The following is a 20,450-nucleotide window of genomic DNA, read 5'->3' as shown; positions in this document are numbered from 1 at the left end:
CCCCCCCCCCCGTCGAGTCCGCAGGCCAACGCTCCATCCACTGAGCCAAACCAGTTAGGGCACAAAAACACTTTTGCCGCCTAGGAGAGCTGAAACCTAAATGAGGCAGTACTCACGGATCGTCTCATCTTTTCTTTCTCTCTCTCTCTCTCTCTCTCAATTATTGGGGAGACACCGGTTCATAAAACCATACGGGTTTTAAAGTAAAATAAAAAATGAATAAATCAGATATGAATAAATAGCAATCTTTGTATGGAACTAAACAAAAAACAACAACAAAAACATTAAGGTTATTCAAGTGGACAACTCAAGAAAATATCATCTGAATACATACATACATACATACCGCATCCAGGGTGCAAGCAGGAAGCGTCATCGGAGCGCATTCGGTCCATGGAGCCCAGTGCATCAAGTCCCTCCGTCCTCATGGATTTCTTCTCTGCCCGCCCGCCCTCCTCTTTTCTTTCTTCTCTTTTGCGGCCCACAACCTCCACATCCCATCCAACATCCATGGTTTTCAGCACATGTAGGAGGTCTTTCCAAGGCCTGTCCACCAAGCCCGGACATACAGGCCATGAACGGTCAACTCGACCCCAGAACAGTTTAGGTCCTAAACTTGAGGAGAAACCGGTCTCTGCCCGGACAAGCATGTGGGGCGGGAAGCTGTGGCGGTGCCTCGGGAGGTTGGGGGTTTCGGCAGGCGGACAACTCAGGACAGGTGAACACATGCCAGCACATACCGCATGCAGCTCTGGTCCGGTTGGGGGCGCGGGGCGAGGGGGTGTCATAGCGGGCGTGCACCCGGCCTCTCTGGACCGAGTTGGCGCCGGGAGTGGCTAAGGCAGGGGAGGCACTTCCGCCAATGGAGGCCTGCGCGCTCCTCACCGGCCAATCACGGTGGGTGTGGGTGTGTCATGCCCCGGTGGGCGGGTCGGAGCGCCCCGGGCGGTGCACGTGGGGAAGGAGAAAGAGGCTTAGAGGCACCGCGGCGGGGATGGCGGCTGGGTGAGTTGTGGGCCCCGGGAGAGGGAGGGCAGGGAAGCGGGGGTCTCTGCCTGGTGATAAAGTGCTTGGGATGTCCCCCCAACTTTAGCGTGGTGCCCCCTTTCCACACAGTGCAGTTAGTGGGGCCGGTAGCCTGACTCGTGGGCACAGTGCAGGGAATGGGTCAGGCCCTGGGAGCGGACCCCGGTTTTCAGCGGGTGCCCTCCTCCCCGGGGCACACGCCGATGGGGCCGAGACTCCGGGACCGTCCGGAACTGGCAGGAGGGACCCCGGGGCGGGGGCTGGAGGCTGGAGAAACCTGACCGCAGTGGAGTTGCGAGAGGATGACTTGTGTTTTTTGGGGAGCGGTCATTGTATCTTCCTGTGAAGGGGGAAGTCCTGGGCCGCTGGAGGATGAAGACGTTCCTGCATTAAAAGCCCGGGAGCAGTTTCCCCTCGGGTAGCTGACTCGGCTGCAGAAGCTGACGCGCGAGGGGGGGGCGGGGGGGGCGGCCCCTGGTCCGCAGGTGCCCTGTCCAGCTGGCCGCCCTTCTCCCTCTGCGGGACTCTAGGTGCTGGACATAGAACTCTGCGTAAATGTATTGACTTTTAATAGGAGGCCGTGTCCTGAGACTCCGCAGCTGTATTGGGTGCAGTGACTTCTGCTAGAGGTAAGAAGTTCCCATTCACTCAAAGTGCCAAGGGCTTTCAGTCTTTTCTCTGGTGGAGCCACAGAGTAAAGCAGCTGCCAGTCCTCTGCACTTCCTGCAGGAGCCGCTCACTCTCCCTCCAGATAGAACGCTGCGGGGATAACGCTGTCACTGGTCACAGCTGGAAATAGACTCTGAACATCTCTCTCTGTGTCTGTGTGTACATATACACAAAATTGCCTTCCAGTGATTTTTCTGAGTAAACTGAAGACCTGTGACATATATTTGCTTTTTGAGAGGAAGGGGGAGGGAGAGAGAGGTAGAAACATCAATGATGAGAGAGAATCATGGATCGGCTGCCTCCCGTACGCCTCCTACTGGGGATGGAGCCCGCAACCCCCACCTGTGTCCTTGACGGGAATCAAACCCAGGACTCTTTAGTCTGCAGGCCGAAGCTCTATCCAATGAACCAAATCAGCTAGGGCTAAACATCTCTTTTTATAGAAAATTAATTAGAAAAGGAGGGTGAGATGAACAGCTTGCAATATAATTTGACGCTGAGCTCTAAGCGATTGGCCCCAGGATGTGATTTAGTGGCCATTGCCTGCAGTGGGGTGCGCAGCGGCATTATAATCAGGCATAGACGTCCATGTTTTCTTGTCAATAAGTGGTCCATCTCAGGCGCCGCTTCGTAATTGACTAGGGCCCCATTGAAGGCGTTTGGACAATTAGAGAAGAGGTAACATTCAAAGTTTTTCACTCTTTGAAAAGTGGAGGGGTGACTTTCTAGTTTTACCAAATTCTGCAAGTTGCTATTTTGAGAAACCTCCGAAGGGTTTCTTTGTTTCCTTGTGGTGAAGTTAGCGGGAGACTGCGAATTGTGGGTAGAAGCACCCTGGTGGGAAGGGGCTCGTCATGGCAGCCCTGGGTTGAGCTCTGGACTGTTCCCCTCATGCACGGCTAAGTCACTGAACTTCAGTTCACTCACAAAATTGGTGGAAGGCAATTGTATGAAAATGCTCTTTAAACTAAATGTGTTGTTCATAAGCTAGAGGAAAGGAAAAATGCAGTGAGTTTGGATGTACTACTCTGTGAATAATACTTTTGAAAAACACTATCATTACATTGTGGGAACCATGTTGTACAGCACATTATTATTTTACTGCACAAAGCAGCAGAGAAAGGCCGTGCACAACTTCTAGAGTCATCGTCCCCGAGCAAGGACGTCACCCAGCGTGTCCAGGCCTCCGAGCACCTCAGAGGTGCTGCGCAAGGTGCCGTGGTTTAAACTAAGAAAGACCTCCGGAGGCATTTCTGTATCACTTTCCTTCCATTCTGTTGTTTGGGATTGTAAGTGAGGTTCTACGGAGGAAAAATGACTGTTCTTGGCGGGATTCCTATGTGAACCTTTGCATAGCAGCCTAGAAACTTTGCAGAGGCACTAGCCAGTTTTGCTTAGTGACTAGAGCATCAGCCTGCAATTGAAGGGTCCCAGGTTCGATTCCAGTCAAGGACACAGGCCCAGGATGTGGGCTCGATCCCCAATGTGGGGCGTGCAGGAGGCAGCCGATCACTTATTCTCTCTCATCAATGTTTCTCTCTCTCTCTCCCTTCCTCTCTGAAATCAAGAAAAATATATTTTAAAAAATACTTTGCAGAGGTCTCCTCAGTGTGTCACTACCGACCATGAAATAGACTTAAACTAGTGGTGTTTGGGACGCATTCAGGGCAGGACTTTATATTTGGGCATTAGGAGTCTTCAGTGACATCACTCTGCACATTGATAAGTCACAAGCTCTGTACTTGTGTTGCCAGAGACAACTACAATGTGTCTGACGGATCTGAGCACCAGGCCCACCTGCAGGGACAGGCACTCACTCCAATGCCCCCTTCTGCCTGAGCTCTGTCCTGAGCCTGTGCAGAGAGCAGCAGCTGCCGAGGACTGGCTTCCCTGGAGAGCACTCACCTTCACACAGGGTGTTACACATGTTCTGCAGTGCTCTACAGTCAGGAGTGCCTAACGAAGGACTTACTGCCATGGAAAAGATTGTCTTTAGTGAACTAGATCTCTCCAAAGTTGTTAAGCTGCTACACAGAGGTTATCAACAGCCAGAGACTCGATGTCTTTTCCTGTAACAGCCAGAGACTCGATGTCTTTTAGACTCTACTGAACTCATTCACTCATTCATTCATCCACTCCCTCATTCATTCATCCACTCACTCATTCACTCACTCATTCATTCTTTCACTCACGCACTCATTCATTCATTCACTCATTCACTCAGTCATTTCCTCACTCATTCACTCACTTGCTCATTCATTTATTCATTATTTGCACAAGTGTATGGGGAGAGAACAGTGGTAGGTCAGTCTCGCCCTGAGAACTGGATGGCAGATGGCGAGCAGGACACCTGTCCTCAGCAGCTGGTGCCTTCCCAGGTGATACCCGCAGAGGCGCTCAGAGGGGGCACTGCCCCCCCATTGGGAGGGGGGTGAGGGCACCTGCATGTCACTTTGCAAACCTGAGGACACTAGACACAACTACTGTCCCCTTCATGGGGAGCGTGCATTGTAGGTCCTGAGGTTCATGCTTTGCTTCATCCCTTTACAAGTATTTAGGAGCCTGTTTTGTGCCACACCTTTCAAAGCTTTATTTTTCTAAGAAGCAAGTTTCATAGAAATCACATCAAGGTGTATGACTAAATCCTGAAAGCTCAGCAGCGTGAGCTGTAACTTCCGGAGGCGAGTGCTAACAGAAGGAGCAGCGTGTGGCTCAGAGTCAGACCCACAGCCTGAGCCTGTGCCCGGCCTCTCCCTCAGAACAGGCGCTTTTTTCTGTCCCTGTGTCAGGGCTACATTGGCATTGTTGTTTGGCATTGCCTCCCTGTCATATGTAGCTGCCACAGGAATTTAGGAGATGAAGACAATGTTGTTTGGGAAATGTCCTGGAAACTTCTATTCTCCCATTGAAGACATGGATCGCTCCAGCAGGTGCTCACCAGTTTGCTTAGTGAATGAAGTCACTACCTCCTTGTAGAGCCAAAGGTATCTTCCCAGCTGTGCGTTGTTTTCATCCTGTGCCTGGGACGCCTCGGGGCTGGTTAGTCACTGAGAGTGGAGGCAGTGGTTCCTTGGCCAGGTTTGTTTATTGCTCAGTCAGGAGGAAATTCAAGATCATAGAACAAACGTTCTCTTCCAACTTCTAGGAAATGGATGGTTTCATACCTTTTTCTTCTCATTTATTTATTTTTAAAATCCTCACCGAAGTATTTTTCCCATTGATTTCTAAAGAGAGTGGGAGGGAGGGAGCTAGAGAGAAACATCAGCATGAGAGAGACACATGGCACGCGTCCATACTGGGGCTGGGGAGCCTGCAACCGAGGTTTGTGCCTTGACCAGGAATCAAACTCATGGCCCTTTGGTATGTAGGTAGATGCTGTAACCACTGAGTAACCGGCCAGGGCTCATTTTTTTATTTTAGTTAAATGTGAACATCAGAGGATTAATATGCTCCTCAAAGCCCTGACTGGTTTGGCTCAATGGATAGTGTCGGCCTGCGGACTCAGGGGTCCCAGGTTCGATTCTGGTCAAGGGCATGTACCTTGGTTTTGGGCACATACCCAGTGGAGAGTGTGCAGGAGGCAGCTGATTGATGTTTCTCTCTCATCGATGTTTCTAACTCTCTCTCTCCCTTCCTCTCTGTAAAAAATCAATAAAATATATTAAAAAAAATATGCTCCTCAAAGATGAGACTGCAAAGTAGAAACGTGTTCTTACATCAAAAACAGCAGTGAAACAGCAACAAGTGTGCTTGTTGTGCAAAATTTGCAAAATATAGAGAATCAATGGTTTCATGTGAGTGTGCACCAACTTTACACAGGATGATAACATATTTGCAGGCATTCCATAGTGTTCCTGCAATCAGCCATGTATAAAGAATCTATCTATATAAAAGGCTAATATACTACATGTCCTTCCCACCTTCCGGCTGGTACTATGACACGCACTGACCACAAGGGGGCAGCGCTCAGGAGCTGCCATGACGTGCACAAAGAAATGGCACCGCAGAGCCTGGCTGTGGTGGCTCAGTGGATTGAGCGTTGTCCCATAGACCAAGAGGTCCCGGGTTCAATTCCCAGTCAAGGTACATGCCTGGGTTGGGTTGCAGGCTCAATCCCCAACAGGGGGCAAGCCAGAGGCAGCCGATTAATGATTGTCTCACATTGTTGTTTCTATCTCTCCCCCTCTCTCTCCCTTCATCTCGGAAATCAATAGAAAATATATTTTTTAAAAAAAAGAAAGAAAAAGAAATGGCACTGCAGACCTGGAGCCCAAAAAGCAATACTTGGCTTCCCCCAAGAGGGACACAGGCCCTGCCACCATCCTGGAGTGACAGTTCACCAAATCTCAGCTGATTCTGCCGAAACCCCATGGCACAAAATGCAGCCCACAGCCCAGCCCAGCCTGGAAACGGTGGCTGTGGTTGCTGGGTAATGAGGTCATGTAGCAATGCCCAGCTTCCTCTCCCTAGCAACGAATAGCCCCTTGCATTTTCTTCAGCACACAAACACAGGTTGAAACATTTCACACTTTAACCAAATATCTGTGAAGTGTTTTCCTGTGCCTCATCTCATTTGATCCTCACAGAAGTCCTGGAGTAGGTAGATATGAGACTTGGTGGAATACTATTTTCTTTTCATTAGCCAGAAAACGGAGATTTAGAAAGCTTAGAAACTTTACCTGACTGAAAAGAAGTAAGAAATGGTGGACCTTGACAATGACTTCAGGTTTTCTCACTGTACAGAATATAGACAAACACTGCTGCAGTTAAATATTTCACCCTTTGTTCTTCCTGCGTGATCTACAATAATGATCTGCTTTGTGTTGATATTTACTGCTGTGTTGCTGACAATCACCTGAAAGAGAAGTTGGGGTGCTTCACTGGCCTGGAAAAAGTTTAGCTACATCAGAAAGCATGTCTACTTAAGCAAGTTTATTCTATCCTATTTAATAAAATCCTAATATGCAAATTGACTAAACGGCAGAATGACTGGTTGCTATAATGTGCACTGACCACCAGAGGGCAGACAATCAATGCAGGAGCTGCCCCCTGGTGGTCAGTGCGCTCCCACAGGGGGAGCACCGCTCAGCCAGAAGCTGGGCTCAAGGCTGGCAAGCGCAGTGGCTGTGGCAGGAGCCTCTCCCGCCTCCACAGCAGGTGGGCGGTAAGGAGTGAAGGGTCCCGGACTGCAAGAGGGATGTCCAACTGACAGCTTAGGCAGGCATCCTCCAAGGGGTCCCAGAATGCAAGAGGGCACAGGCTGGGCTGAGGGACACCCCTCCCCCATGCATGAATTTCGTGCATCTGACCTCTAGTCCTATATGACAAAAGCCTAATATGCTGTGTGTGGTTGACAAAAGCCTAATATGCTGTGTGTGGTTGACCTGTTGGCTGTTCAAGCAATCAAAGCTTAATATGCTAATGATATGCTAAGGGGGCAGACGCTCCACCGATAGGTTAGCTTGCTGCTGGGGTCCGTCCGATTGGGATTGAGCGAAATGGGCCAGACACACCCTGGAGCCCTCCTGAGGTTCCTCCACAGCCGCCCAACCTTCCGTGTCTCTCCCCGGCCCCAATCGTGCACTGGTGGGGTCCCTCGGCCTGGCCTGCACCCTCTTGCAATCCAGGACTCCTCGGGGAATGTCGGAGAGCTTTTTTCTACCTGATCCTGCAGGCCAGGCAGAGGGACCCCACTAGTGCACAAATTCGTGCACCAGGCCTCTAGTATCCTATATAATAAAAGGCTAATATGCAAATAGACCGAATGGCAGAACAAACGAACAACTGGTCACAATGATGTGCACTGACCATCAGGGGGTGTGCGCATAACACGGCGGGTGTTGGCCACAGCAGGATGGTAGAGCAGGTGAGTGGGGGCGCCAGACCAAGGCAGGGTGCCTGTCACTGTCATCAGGGCGAGCCTGTAGTGGTTACTGAAAATTCTTTCTCTTGCGCAAAAACAGTCCCACCAGGCACTTGCACCTGCTGCTGGCACCGGCCCACTTGCATCCGCGGCTGGTGCCGGAACCACTGCTCACACCTACTGCTGATGCCCAGCATTGGCACCGATCGCTTAGCATTGTCAGCAAGTGTGAGTGCTGGCTGTCATCCCCTATTACACTGGACGGCTTCTCTACCTCCCCCTGCTCCTGATGGAAGATCGGGGCAGGCAGCCACCTCTCGCACCCACTGCTGGAGGTGGCCCTGCTCTCACCTGCTGCTGGTGCCAGAGCTGCCACTCACACCCACTGCCAGCACCAGTCCTGCTTGCACCAGCACCTGGCGCCGGAGCCACCACTTGCACCTGCTGCTGGTACTTGGTGCCGCTCTCGATTGCTCGGCGCCATCAGCAGGTGTGAGCAGCAGCTGCCAGCTCTGATTGCCCCTGAGGGCTTCTCCACCTACCCCTGCTCCTGAGGGGCGATTGGGACAGCAGCTGCTGCTCACACCTGCTGACAGCGCCGCCTCTCTTGCACCTGCTGCTGGCACTGACCCCAATCACTCTGTGCCCTCAGGGGGTACAAGTGGGGCCGGCGCCGTCAGCTCATGGGAGCAGTGGCAGTGGGAGCAGGGTTGCTGGCAGGCAGGGGGCAGGGGGCAGGGGGCCTTGGTGTGGAGGATGGGCTGAGACCCGCCCCTGTGTGTACCGTAGCCTTATGACTCACAGAGTCTTTCAAGGTGCACGAATTTGTGCACTGGGCCCCTAGTCTCTACACTAATAAAAGAGAACCTTGCAAATTAACCATCACTCTGCTACACCCACCAGCCACTCAGGAATGAGTATGCAAATTAACCCAACTAGGATGGAAGCGGCCACGGAGCTGGAGCAGCAGGAGGCTTGGGTTGGCCTGGCGATGGAGGAAGCCAAGCTTTCTGCCTGTCCTGGTCGTCCCTGGGCTCCGCTCAAGGCGACAAAGTTTCAATTATAGAAGATAAATAAATCCCAGATACCTGCTTCCAGCCCGTCCTGGCCTCCACTCAAGGAGGCGCTGAAAAGAAAAAAAGGAGAGGCTGGGAGCTTGGGTCCCCACTGGGGGGCTTGGCCAGCCTGCAAAAAGCCATCAGCCCCTCACCCAGGCTGGCCAGGCACCCCAGTGGGGACCCCCACACTGAAGGAGGTGTGGTGAGCCTGAAAAAGGCACGCAGCCCCTCACCCAGGCTGGCCAGGCACCCCAGTGGGACCCCTACCCATGCACCAGGCCTCTATACTAATAAAAGGGTAATATGCTAATTAGACTGGGAGACCTTCCAGGAGACCTTCCAGACATTGTTCTGGACAAAGCCATGGTGGCGGGGCTGAGGTAGAGGCGGTTAGAGGCCAAGAGGGGAGGGCAGTTGTGAGTGATCAGGCCAGGATGGGATGGCAGTTTTTTGTGATCAGGCTGATGGGGGACGGGGCCATTGGGGGTAAGCAGACCAGCAGGGGGGCCAGTTGGGGGTGAGCAGGCCATCAGTGGGGGTCAGTTGTGAGTAGGCCAGCAGGGGGGGGGGGGCAATTTGGAGTGAGTGGGGAGGGGAGGTGGGGGGGGGGAGGGCTGGCAGGGGGGGCAGTTGGGGGTGATCAGACTGGTGGGGGGCACTTAGGGGCAAGCAGGCCAGCGGCAGGGGGCAGTTGAGGGCGAGCAGGCTGGCAGGCAGGCAGGCAGGTGAGTGGTTAGGAGCCAGCAGTCCCGGATTGTGAGAGGGATGTCCAACTGCCAGTTTAGGCCCAATCCCTATAAACCGGCAGTAGGACATCCTTCGAGGTGAGGGGTCCCAGATTGGAGAGAGTGCAGTCCAGGGCTGAGGGCACTGGGCCCCTAGTATCCTATATAATAAAAGAGAAACATATAAATTGACCGTCCCTTTGCTATGCTCAACAGCCAATCAGGGTGAATATGCAAATTAACCAGACACAGATGGTGGTTAATTTGCATACATAGGCGCCCGGCAGAGGGCAGAAGTGGGAGAGCCAGCAGCTTGGGGGGATGTGGCACCCTCGGTTGCTCCCGTGTGGGGACGTGGCTCCCGTGGTCGCTGGGCGGAGAGCAGAGCAGGAGAGCTGGAGGCTTGGGGGGCTGTGGCTCCCTCAGTCACTCCCAGAGCGGGGAGCACTAGGAATTCTGGGAATAGTTCTGATGGTAGCCCCAGGACCAGAAGCAGAAGCCCAGAGCGCGGGGAGCACCAGGAATGCTGGGAATCATAGTTCTGGTGGCAGACAGATCTAGACACTAGAGCAGGGGTGGGCAAACTTTTTGACTCGAGAGCCACAATGGGTTCTTAAACTGGACTGGAGGGCCGGAACAAAAGCATGGATGGAGTGTTTGTGTGAACTAATATAAATTCAAAGTAAACATCATTACATAAAAGGGTACGGTCTTTTTTTGTTTTAGTTTTATTCATTTCAAACGGGCCGGATCCGGCCCGCAGGCCGTAGTTTGCCCACGGCTGCACTAGAGCAAAATGAGCCTGGAGCAAGTTACTGTTGCAGTAGGGGATGGAGGGAAAGCAAAGGTGAAGACATAAGTAAAGTCAGATTGTCTAGGAAAAATTAAAGGGAAGATATCCTAAAACTTCCAGGAAATCTCCACCAATGAAGCAAAGAAAAAAAATGCCTCTGTTATTCTGTGAGCAACAAACCAAACTGGGTTGGAGGTCTCAGACAATTCGTTCATATGATTGCAAAGACAGACAGAAACTCCTGAATTGGAGAGGGCTCCCCTGAGGGCTCCCAGATTGGAGAGGGTGCAGGTCGGGCTGAGGCAGTGGTCAGCAAACTGCAGCTCGAGAGCCACATGCGGCTCTTTGGCCCCTTGAGGGTGGCTCTTCCACAAAATACCATGTGCGGGCGCGCATGTACAGTGCAATTGAAACTTCGTGGCCCATGCGCAGAAGTCGTTTTTTGGCCTGGGCGAGTCTATTTTGAAGAAGTGGCATTAGAAGAAGTGGGGGGTGTTGGTCGGGCGACGGGAGACGCGGTGCAGTTGGGCTGTGGGATATGCAGCGCAGGGGAGGCACACATGATTCATGCAGGAGTTGAGTGAGCCAGTCAGTCAGCAGTCTCATTGTGCAGTGGTCAGTGCTAGTCGCGTCCACAAATCGCGCGCGGGTGACAAAAGATAGACGAAACAAGTATACAAGATGAGTGTGGATGGGAGAGTTATAAGGGGTCAACCTCAGCGAATGTACCTCAATCAGATTGAGGACATTTTTAGCAAAGGCCAGCTTAGGAGTACCCTAATTTTAAGTTAATAACAATGTACCTACCTATATAGTTTTAAGTTTAAAAAATTTGGCTCTCAAAAGAAATTTCAATCGTTGTACTGTTGATATTTGGCTCTGTTGACTAATGAGTTTGCCAACCACTGGGCTGAGGGACCCCCCCACACCACCGTGCACGAATCTTCATACACTGGGCCCCTAGTCTATATATAAAAGGCTAAGTTGACTCACACATGTGCGATACATATACAACTCTAACTGGCACCAATCACACACGTGTTTCCATCTGTCGTTGTTGATCATGAATTTGATTCACACTTCTATTATAAAGGGCAAATTGCAATATTAAAATATTTCTTCTACTTCATTTCCTTTCATGTGCATGAATTTGTGCACTGGGCCATTAGTGAATAATAAGCATGGAAATTTTTGTCTTTAGGGAAAAAGACCTCTCTAAAATTCTTAACCAACTGTTTAATGATTATAAAGGGAATCCTAGGTCAGAGGTCAGCAAGCTGTTTCTGTAACAGCCAGAGCCTCAATGGCTTATGGTTTCTGCAGAAACTCCAAGCCTCTCCTCATTATTAGATAACAGTCTTGACTCTATGTAAATAAGTAGCTGTGGCTCTATTAGAATAGATCTTTTCTGTGAACAATAGTTTGATTTTCATATAATTTACCTGTATTAGGCAATAAGGCTTCCTTTGAATCTCAGATAATTAGGCACAGGGCCTAGGCTGCTGGGCCCTGGGACTCACGGGGACATTTCTGCTTCACTAGATGGAGCAACAATGCCGTGAGCTTCCTCTCCCCACCGCTAGGAACACATGACTCTTTAGCCAACACTGTACGTCAGGGCCAGTCAGACTCACTAGATCCTGCTTGGATTTGCTGTTTTCAGGCTGATCAGATCCACCGAGAGTTCAGTGACTGGACAGGGCCCAGTGCCCCTGCCTCTGGGGTTCAATGTCTCTCGTCACATTTGGACTTTCCCATTGAGAGGGTGCAGTTCCCAAGGTCTGGTTTTCATAGAAGAGTCTTCATGCAGCTCTTCAAATATGCTGTTTCCAGTCATCAATATAGTTCCCCATGCATTGGTGAAAGGTATGCCATGTGGGCACTCCCACGTGCAATTGGACTCACATTACCAATCAACTCCAACATTACCACCACCATAAACTTTTGAACTGCTTCTTCATAATTTAAAACAAGGGAGAGAGGGCATTTACATGTCACATAGAGTAGCACACCACCTCAACCTTTAGGGTCCTGCTGGGATTTGAGTCTAATCAAGGTAGCAACTGTCCCAGAAGAGCTCACTGTCTTTGTTACTCTGGTGTGCTTCCTCTTGAACATTTTCTGTTCCCTGGCAAATTCTGAATTATTCTACTTTCCTCCTGTTTGGGTTAAACACTACCATGATCCATTCCAGTCTTTCTCATATCTGGCTTGAAACCTGTGACAAAATTGATCTCCTCATGCTGAATTAGATCTCTTGGATACAAATCAAGTAAACCATCCATGTCCACTGTTCTGGAGCACTCAGAAAACTTTCAGAATGTCTGTGTCATCACCCCAGACATGGAAAGAGAACTCAGAAACCCCACTGGATTGCCACCACAGCCCCCACTCCTCCACTTAGTGTTACATGCCATAGCCCAATATTTACTAAGTGCCTTGAGCAGAATCTGGATTAGAACTTGTTTTTTAAGACTGAATGAATGATTTTTTCTTTTTATAGATACAATTCCTCATGAACTGATGCCTAAGGCCCTACAGCGTACCTGCTACTGCCCAGTCCTAACAGAAGCTCACACTGATATTAGTGAGGAAAAGGTAAGTACAGAGAAATGTACTCATATTATTCCAGAAGGAAATAACATTGCTTATCAACATCATACAAATCCATCAGGAGGACAGGCCGTGACGGCTTCAATGTCAACAGGCCACAGGGAGCTTTTCATGAGTGAACAGGTCTAGGTAGAGAAAGGGACTCCTTGTTTGACCGTAGGGTCCAAGGCATCACCTCATATAACTACTTTGATCAGCCCAGGTTGGATCAGGCCCACACTCATTGATGTAGTCTTCCGTGCAGGGCCCTTAATGACTCTGTGAGTGACATCACACCCGGGTCATAATGGACAGCTCAGGTTGCACGGTAACTTGGTGGCCCATGTTTAAGATTTGTTCTTTGTAACCCAGGAAATCCTGTGGGACAAATCTCTGTCCATCCACAGGGTGATGACTGCCCCTCATCCAGAATGTTTGCCCCTCTGGCTAGGACCACTTTTTTTTTTAAATATGGAACGCTTCATGAATTTGCTTGTCATCCTTGCGCAGGGGCCATGCTAATCTTCTCTGTATCGTTCCAATTTTAGTATATGTGCTGCCAAAGCGAGCACTGGCTAGGACAACTTTTGACTAATGGGGATGGAAGCCACCAGCGATGCCCTGATGGACTCAGCCAGAGGCTGGAGCCATTGCCGCCCACAGGTCTGTGGGGAGCCAAGACACCTATGCAGCTTGGCCCCTACTTACCTCTTCCCCAGCTCTCAGCAACCCAGGGAACCCGGATGATCAGATTTGCCAGCTTTCTACCATGAACCTTTCCAATTTTTCTCACTCTGGCTTGGAATCATTGACCCAAATATATACTCATGTCCTGAAGCTCTTTGTGCTGAAACTGAGTCTTGGCTATAAGTCATGTAAACAAACCATGTGTGCTGCTGTGGACAACTCAGAAATTTGTCAGATGGTCTATGTCATCACCACAGACATTCACAAGAGAAGCCAGGAGAGCCATTGGATTGGCACAGCGGTCCTCACTCCTCCATCTAGTGATGCTGTCACCCAGTATTCATAAACTGCCTTGTTTGGCGGACTCTGTAGTTAGAAATTGGCTTTGTAACTCTTAGTTTTCTTCTTTTCATAGACACCAGTCCTCATTAACTGTCTGGTGGCTAACACCCTGCAGCACACCTGCTGCTGACAAGTCCGAACACAAGCTTCATCTCATCCTGAGTGAACCAAAGGTAAGTAAACAAGGATATGCTCATGGGTGGGGAATCCTGAGCACCTGCACTGTGACTCACACACCACAATCCCAAGGTCCCAACCACAATCCCCATCTGTCGGGGACACTGGTAGGACCATCACGTCTGCTGCGGTGCATGGAGGGGGACACGCAGCAGCCTGCACCTGTGACAGTGCCTGTCTTTTTCCGGGTTGAACTCAAAAGAAGCAAACTTTCCGGTCACTCCATGGAGTCATATACCCAACTGAGGAGTAATCTGCCTCTAAAATCCAGAGGCTCCCTGGGCGCTGGTTCTCCATCTTGGTAGCAGGGCCAGATGCCAGCAATCATTATTTACCTCAGACACCTGCCTGCCCCACAGAAGAGCACTGGACACAAACATATTTCACTGAGTAAGAATTCTGAATTTCAGTCAGATTTCTTCCTCAGCTACTGACTCTAAAAGTGTATCAACTCTAGAGTAGTATTGTCCCACTCACTTGGCCCATTCTGGATAACGTCATCATTGTAACTGACCAGCAAGAAGTATTTCCTGTGGAAGAAAAGGGCAGTGAGGACCTTCAGCCTGTAGAGATGACTCATCCCTGAGGGAAGATAATGAAGGTGTGTGGGGGCCTTGCCACCTGAAAGAAGGCAAATTGGATTGAACTATGGGAACACGAGGAGGAGGCATTTGCCTGCACTGTAGTTGCATATGGAACAAGGTGATGTGGACTTTGAAGTTGCTCAAGTAAAGTAACCACATGGTACAGCAGCAGCATAGGGTCTCCTGTAGTTAAAGAATCGGTGAGTACACTGCCGCTTTCCAAGTTGTGTCTTCTCCTCTCTCTCTTTCTTCTCCATCTCCTACTCCTCCTCCTCTTGCTTCTCATCCTTTTCTTATTCTTTCTATTTCTTCTAAACTTTCTTTCCTCCTCCTCTACTCCTCCATCTTTTCCTCCTCTCTTTCTGGTTCCTGTCCAATCTCCTCCTCCTTCTCTTCCTCCTTCTTTCTCTCAAAACAAACCAAAAGCGTAATGAGGATGTGCCCAAATCCGCACTCCTGAATCTTTCAAATCCTTCATGTTGGCACAAATCTCTCATATTCATCAGGCAGATGGTACAGATTCTAACTTAATACTTGCACAGTTACAGGCAGTTCTTATGGATTGGTTTAGACTTTCTCTCCACAGTTGCCTTGACTCATCAGTGATGAGTGTGTGGGATAATTCCTCTGGTATAGTTATTTCAGTTATGCATTTTACAACCAGGAGCAACCACAGAATGGGTGAGATCAAATTTGGACCTATTTCAAAATGGACCTGAGCAAAAATTCACTGGTCACCTGACCCTCAAAAGCTCCTAGTCTTAGTGAGGGCTATAGTATTATTTTGGATTCTGAGACCAATTTCTGTTCATAACCATTTTCCTGTGGTCGCTGAATTATCTAGTTCATTGTTTCCCCCAAAGAGATAGTTACTCGGATAAAACTTTTTGAAAAGGGGCTATCAGCCAATGGGCCAACCAAAGCATTCCTTCTTCTATATTAGAGCAGGAATCAGTGGGCATTTCCATGTTACAATTTTTGGTCCATCTTTGGATGTCTTTTTCAGCCCACCATCTCAATAAACTTTATACAACTTTGATAATGACCCAAGCTGCAGATATAAATGCACAGTCTCTGTCTTGTCGCCCCAAACTATTAAATTCCCTTTTCATCACAATGTATATTTCTTTGAACATTGTCCCTCCACCATTAATTATTTCCGTACATAATCCATGTTTCCCTGCTTCTGTAAATCACTGCTTCTGTAAATCACAGAATTCACATGGCTCTTGTAAAGGGTAGCACACTTCCTCAAGGGTCGCACTCTGGGATTTGTGTCTAGTCGAGGTGGCAGCTGCTGCAGGAGAGCTCACTGCCGTTATCGTCCTTGTGTGTTTCCTCTTGCACATTTTCCCAGTCCATGAACAATTCTGAATTATTGTTATAGCCATGTAGGTTATAACTCTACCATGAACCTTCCCAGTTTTCCCATTTTCTCACATCTTTGGCTTGGAACCATTGAGAAAATGAATCTTCTCATGTCCAGCTGAATCTGGTGTCTTGGATATAAATCAAGGAAAACATCCATGTCTGCTGTTGCAGACCACTCAGAAATTTTTCAGAACATCTATGTCACCAGAGATATGGAAACTACAAACTAAAAACACATTGGATTGCCACAGCGATCCTCACTCCTCTGTTTAGTGATGCTGTAGAGATTGTCTTGAATGGACTCTGGAATAGAATTTGGTGTTTGTTTTCTCTTAATGATTGTCTTTTATTTTCCTAGCCATCTTCCTCAATAACTGTCTGATGGCTGACGCCCTAAGCACACCTGCTACTGCTCAGTCTTAACAGAGGCTTTCCATGATCCTTAATGAACAGAGGCAAGTAAACAAAACTATGCTGGCATTATTTGAAAACAGAGGAATGTCTCTTACTTTCAAAAACAAGAGGAAGACTGACAAAGATTCTTTTAAAATTATCCCATTATTAAATATTGGGGATCATGTAGTTAATGACATTATATTAACTTGTACAACTTCACAATGCAGCATAGCACACTCCAGTTTGTGCTCAACACTCACAGGATGGCATCCTTGTATTGGAACTCCTTTGCCATCGTATCCTCACTCATGCTTTTTCCCCTACGGTGACCGCCATGGAAAAAGTCTGCAGGTAGGAGATCTTCAAGGTGAATGAGGAGGTGAACGGCCCAATCTCTGCCCATCGTGATGGGTTCATTACCCACTGTCCTTCACAAACATCCCGAATGTCCTTTGTAGCGCAGCCGTCCAGTTTCCTGTTGGATATTGACATCATGCAGAGTCACCGGTAAGCCAGGCCACGACTTTGCTTCCTCTGTCAGCAGGTCATTGGGAGCCTTCCATGCGCCCACAAGTCTAGGCTGAAAGAGGGATTGGTTGTCTGGCAGGAGGGCCAGCTCTTATCTCACGGCTCTGATCCTCCGAGATCCCGTCATGTGTGAACCATTTCACCTCCATGTGGTCTCCTGTGTGTGGCCTCTTTAGGCTCCGTGAGTGACCTCTCACCCAGGTCACAGTGGACAGCCAGGTTGCCTGGTAACAGTGGCCCATGGTTAAGCACTACTTTTCTGAAACCCAGAGAGCCCTTTGTGGATAAGTCACAGGCCATCCTCAGCGTGAGGACAGCCCCTTACCCTCACTATCTGCCCCTCAAGGCTAGGACTGCTTAGGCCTAAGGAGGGGACGCAAGCCACCACTGCTGCCCACGTGGACCTCAGCCAGAGACTGGAAATCTGGCCCCTCCAGTCCACTAGGGAGCCGGGGTCCCTATGGGGCTTGTCCTCTAGGGTAGCTTCTTCACGTTCTCGAATGTTCTAAGAGAGGCCCCAGGGCCAAGGGTGCTGGGGCCCTGTGCCTGGCTAGGACTTTCGGAGAGAAAGGCCAGGGAGTGATATCAGGGCAGAGCCTCACTGAGAGAGAGGCCAGGGCCTAGGGCTTGCTCTCCCTGAGCAAGGCGCAGCCCTTTGGTGATGGGCCCCGCTATGTGGGGCCAGGCGGGCTCTCTGTGCGGGAGCTTCGGCTCTGGGTGCTGACCCTAGGCCGAACTCTGAGGCTAGCATCGTCTTTCACCGTGTCACGCTGACATTGACAAGTCACAGGCATTGTTCTTTTTCTTCTTTGAATGCTAATTGTCTCTGTATTTCCTTTCAGTTTCACCATAATCTTTGCCTCTAGGTACATATCAACACAGCAGATTTCTTTTTAAAACCTAGTATTGAAGATTGAATATCTTTCCCCATTCTAACCTTACATCACTCTCCCAAGGACAAATATGAAAACTCAAGGTATCTGAGGCCCGGACACACCTCCATGACTAGCCGGCTGCCTCGGAGCTGGGGACTCCGTGCTTCCTGCCATCAGCAGATCCAGCCCCAGAAACAGACGAGTTTACAATCATCTCTGAAAACTGCCACGAATGGGTGTCCTGTTCTAAGCCGGGTCACCCAGGAAGGACGGGGGTAAGAGGGACATTTTGCTCCAGAAACAGAATGTCCAAAAAGGCCCAGTCCATTATTTTCCCCAGAAACGGCTGGAGGAGAGTAAAATCCCAACATGAGCCTCGAAGGCCTCTGTGCCCAGGGGATGGCGTTGCCTGCTGAGGAGGGGCAGCAGGGGACACGGGCAGTTTCTCCACAGGCTGCAGCGGGAAGCTGGGCAGGAGCCTGGCGGGCCCCGGGTTCTCTAAGAGGTTCTTCTAGAAACAGACCCCTCAGATGCTTCCTCTCACTTCAGGTAAGAAGTTACTGTTAAGGCACTTGGGGAGTTTCCCTTCCAGCTTCAGAAAGGAGGCGCAGATATGTGAGTCATCAGTGCAGCCCCCCCCTCCACTCCAGGCCTTAGTGGGTGACCTGAAGGTGGGGCGTAGAAGTGGACAAAGGCTGCTGCCACCACCATGACACTAATTACCCGATGTGACTGGTTCCATGTGTCAACTTAATAGGACCAAGCGCTCTGTAACTGGAGCAGCCTGGAGGCCAGCTCTGGGGCTGCACAGCCCAGCCATGAGGAAAAGCCGGCCCAGCTGCCCGCGTGTGGCCTTGACACAGCCCCTGGTGAGAGTCAAGGGCGTGGTGGACACAACACTGCTCCAACCAGGGCCCAGGGACACCCCTGACCTTGTCCGCAGGTGTTTAGCGGGGACCCACTGTGCCACAATGGTGGCGGGATGCCCAGGACACAGATGATGGAGTGGTACATGAGCCAGGGCTGTGGGGCAGGGGTAATGGAACCAGGGCGCCAAGCTCCGTAATGTAGAGCAAGCCCCGCCTAATGCACTTTGCAAACTGCCCGAGAGCTTTCTGGGAAGAACTGTAGGTGGCGGGAAAGGGCCAGGAGGAGCTGAGGCAGAGCTCTGTGCCCAGGAACACCCCCAGCCCACCTGCCCCCAGCAGGGGCCGGAAGTTGGTCTGAGCAAGGTCAAGGTTCACAGAAAGAGAAACAGCAAAAAGAACCAGTAAGCAGAACCGTGCAGTGAAGGCTCTCCTTTCTGTGCGGGTGCAGACGCTGCTGGAAGCAGCCTGGGCGAGGGCCTGGCCGCTGTCCTGCAGCCGGTCAGGGAGCACAAAGCTGTCCTGCAGCCGGTCAGGGAGCACAGCCGGAGGGCAGGCCCCTGGCGCACTGCGCATGCATTTCTTCAGCTGTGGTTGGCTCAGCGATTCCCCACGAGCAGTTCTCCCGCAGGTGCTCCAGCTCAGCCCGGTCACCCTGTCCGATTCCCTGTTACTGGCAAGAGCCCGGTTGTACTCGGCCACCACTGGTCCCTTCTGAGCAGAGATCTAGCTGGTACCTCAATGCCCTGCACCTTCAGCAGGGGGACAGCCTGGGTGTGTCACCCCAGGGAGCAGAGACCTCCCTGGGAGGTTAGGCAAGCCGGCAACGGCCTGAGCTGGGGCCCACCACCCTCGCACTACACCCCCCAGCGGGCCAGGCGGCCTGCAGCTGAGCCTCCTGGTCTTCATGCTCCACCAGGCACCGTTCTGATGGCAACTGGCAGTGAGTCTCAAGGCTCAGAGCACAGGACTGGCCTGCAGGGAGCAGACACTCATCCCAAGACCCCACTGCTGCTGAGTTCCATCCGGAGCCTGTCAGAGAGCAGCCGCTGCCGTAGCCGGGCCTCATCTGAGTGTGCGCCAGCTTCACGCAGAGCACAAGGCATGTCTGCAGGTGTCGCAGAGCGTTCCCCTAACCGGGAATGGCCTTCAGCGTGGAAAAGACGGTCTTTAGTGAAAGAGACCTCTCCAGAGACCTCAGCCAGACATGCAAAGACTATCGAGTTATTCCAGGATCCAAGATCACATTTGCAGACTTTGTAACAGCCAGAGTCAATGGCTTAAGGTGTGTATTTAAACTCCAATCTCTTAGACGCAGCGTCATAGACAATATGTGAGCAAATAGGTGTGGCTGTATTCCCATAAAGCAGTATTTGTAGACACCAGAGTGTGCGTTTCACATCATTGACATGCTTTGGGCTGCGGGGCATTGTTTGGGCTCCAAGACAGAGGCCCAGGCTGCCTGGGTCCTGGGCCGCCATTGAACTCTCTGAGAGAGAGGACCAGGGCCCGCTGGGGGCCTCACTAGGCGTCTCTGAACGAGGAGCTGGGCTCCTCAATGCTGCCCTCTGCTCTTTGGGGCTGGGGAAGGCTCTACGGGGCTAGGTTTTGCCCTCTGAGGCCCCAAGGATTAGCTCAGTGGCTTTGGGGCTAGGCGGGGCTCCCAGGCGATGTCATGCTGCACATCGACACGTCCCAGGCTTTGTTTGTGTGTTCCCATTGGCAACTTACAATTAGTTACATTAAGCACCAGGCTGAGCACCAGGCTGGCCTGCAGGGAGCCCATCCACTGCAGCCGAGTTCCATCATGAGCCTGTGCGGAGAGCAGCAAAGGCCGTGGACTGGTTTCATTGGAGTATATCCCAACTTCACACAGAAGCATAAAAGCATTTACAGAT

At 50.7% G+C, this 20,450-nt stretch overlaps 1 protein-coding gene and 1 non-coding gene across 15 annotated transcripts; one reads left to right on the top strand and one right to left on the bottom strand.

The window, feature by feature from the left end:
- The first annotated feature begins 959 nt into the window (after nt 1-959).
- LOC102436648 lies at nt 960-19,932 on the top strand. Of its 14 annotated transcripts, none has more exons than XR_002827442.1 (9): nt 960-1,005; nt 1,601-1,655; nt 12,638-12,732; nt 13,829-13,928; nt 14,450-14,716; nt 16,246-16,790; nt 17,768-18,301; nt 18,444-18,555; nt 19,472-19,932. XR_002827442.1 is itself a non-coding variant. In XM_014449549.2 (3 exons), exons 1-3 carry the CDS (start codon nt 18,056-18,058, stop codon nt 19,813-19,815), a joined length of 636 nt encoding a protein of 211 aa, XP_014305035.1. In that variant the 5' UTR covers nt 17,555-18,055; the 3' UTR covers nt 19,816-19,932. The 14 variants fall into 14 exon arrangements, 1 of the variants encoding a protein (XP_014305035.1); XR_002827440.1 differs by having other exon boundaries at nt 14,135-14,716; XR_002827438.1 differs by having other exon boundaries at nt 14,044-14,716.
- Nucleotides 13,192-13,298, bottom strand: LOC111824352. Its single transcript, XR_002827445.1, has one exon. It is a non-coding gene; the product is annotated as a U6 spliceosomal RNA (small nuclear RNA).
- Nucleotides 19,933-20,450: the final 518 nt, after the last annotated feature.

Source organism: Myotis lucifugus, unplaced genomic scaffold (assembly GCF_000147115.1).
Source record: "Myotis lucifugus unplaced genomic scaffold, Myoluc2.0 scaffold_1249, whole genome shotgun sequence".
NCBI classification, from domain to species: domain Eukaryota; kingdom Metazoa; phylum Chordata; class Mammalia; order Chiroptera; family Vespertilionidae; genus Myotis; species Myotis lucifugus.
This window is presented reverse-complemented; position numbering and strand designations above follow the sequence as displayed.

Excerpts from the sequence above, each read along its gene's own strand:
- LOC102436648 (XM_014449549.2), top strand. The coding sequence starts at position 18,056 with ATGAGCCTCGAAGGCCTCTGTGCCCAGGGGATGGCGTTGCCTGCTGAG. Across the intron at positions 18,236-18,443 it reads GATGCTTCCTCTCACTTCAG|GACCAAGCGCTCTGTAACTG; the intron begins GTAAGAAGTTAC and ends TCAACTTAATAG. Across the intron at positions 18,556-19,471 it reads TGGCCTTGACACAGCCCCTG|GCACCGTTCTGATGGCAACT; the intron begins GTGAGAGTCAAG and ends ATGCTCCACCAG.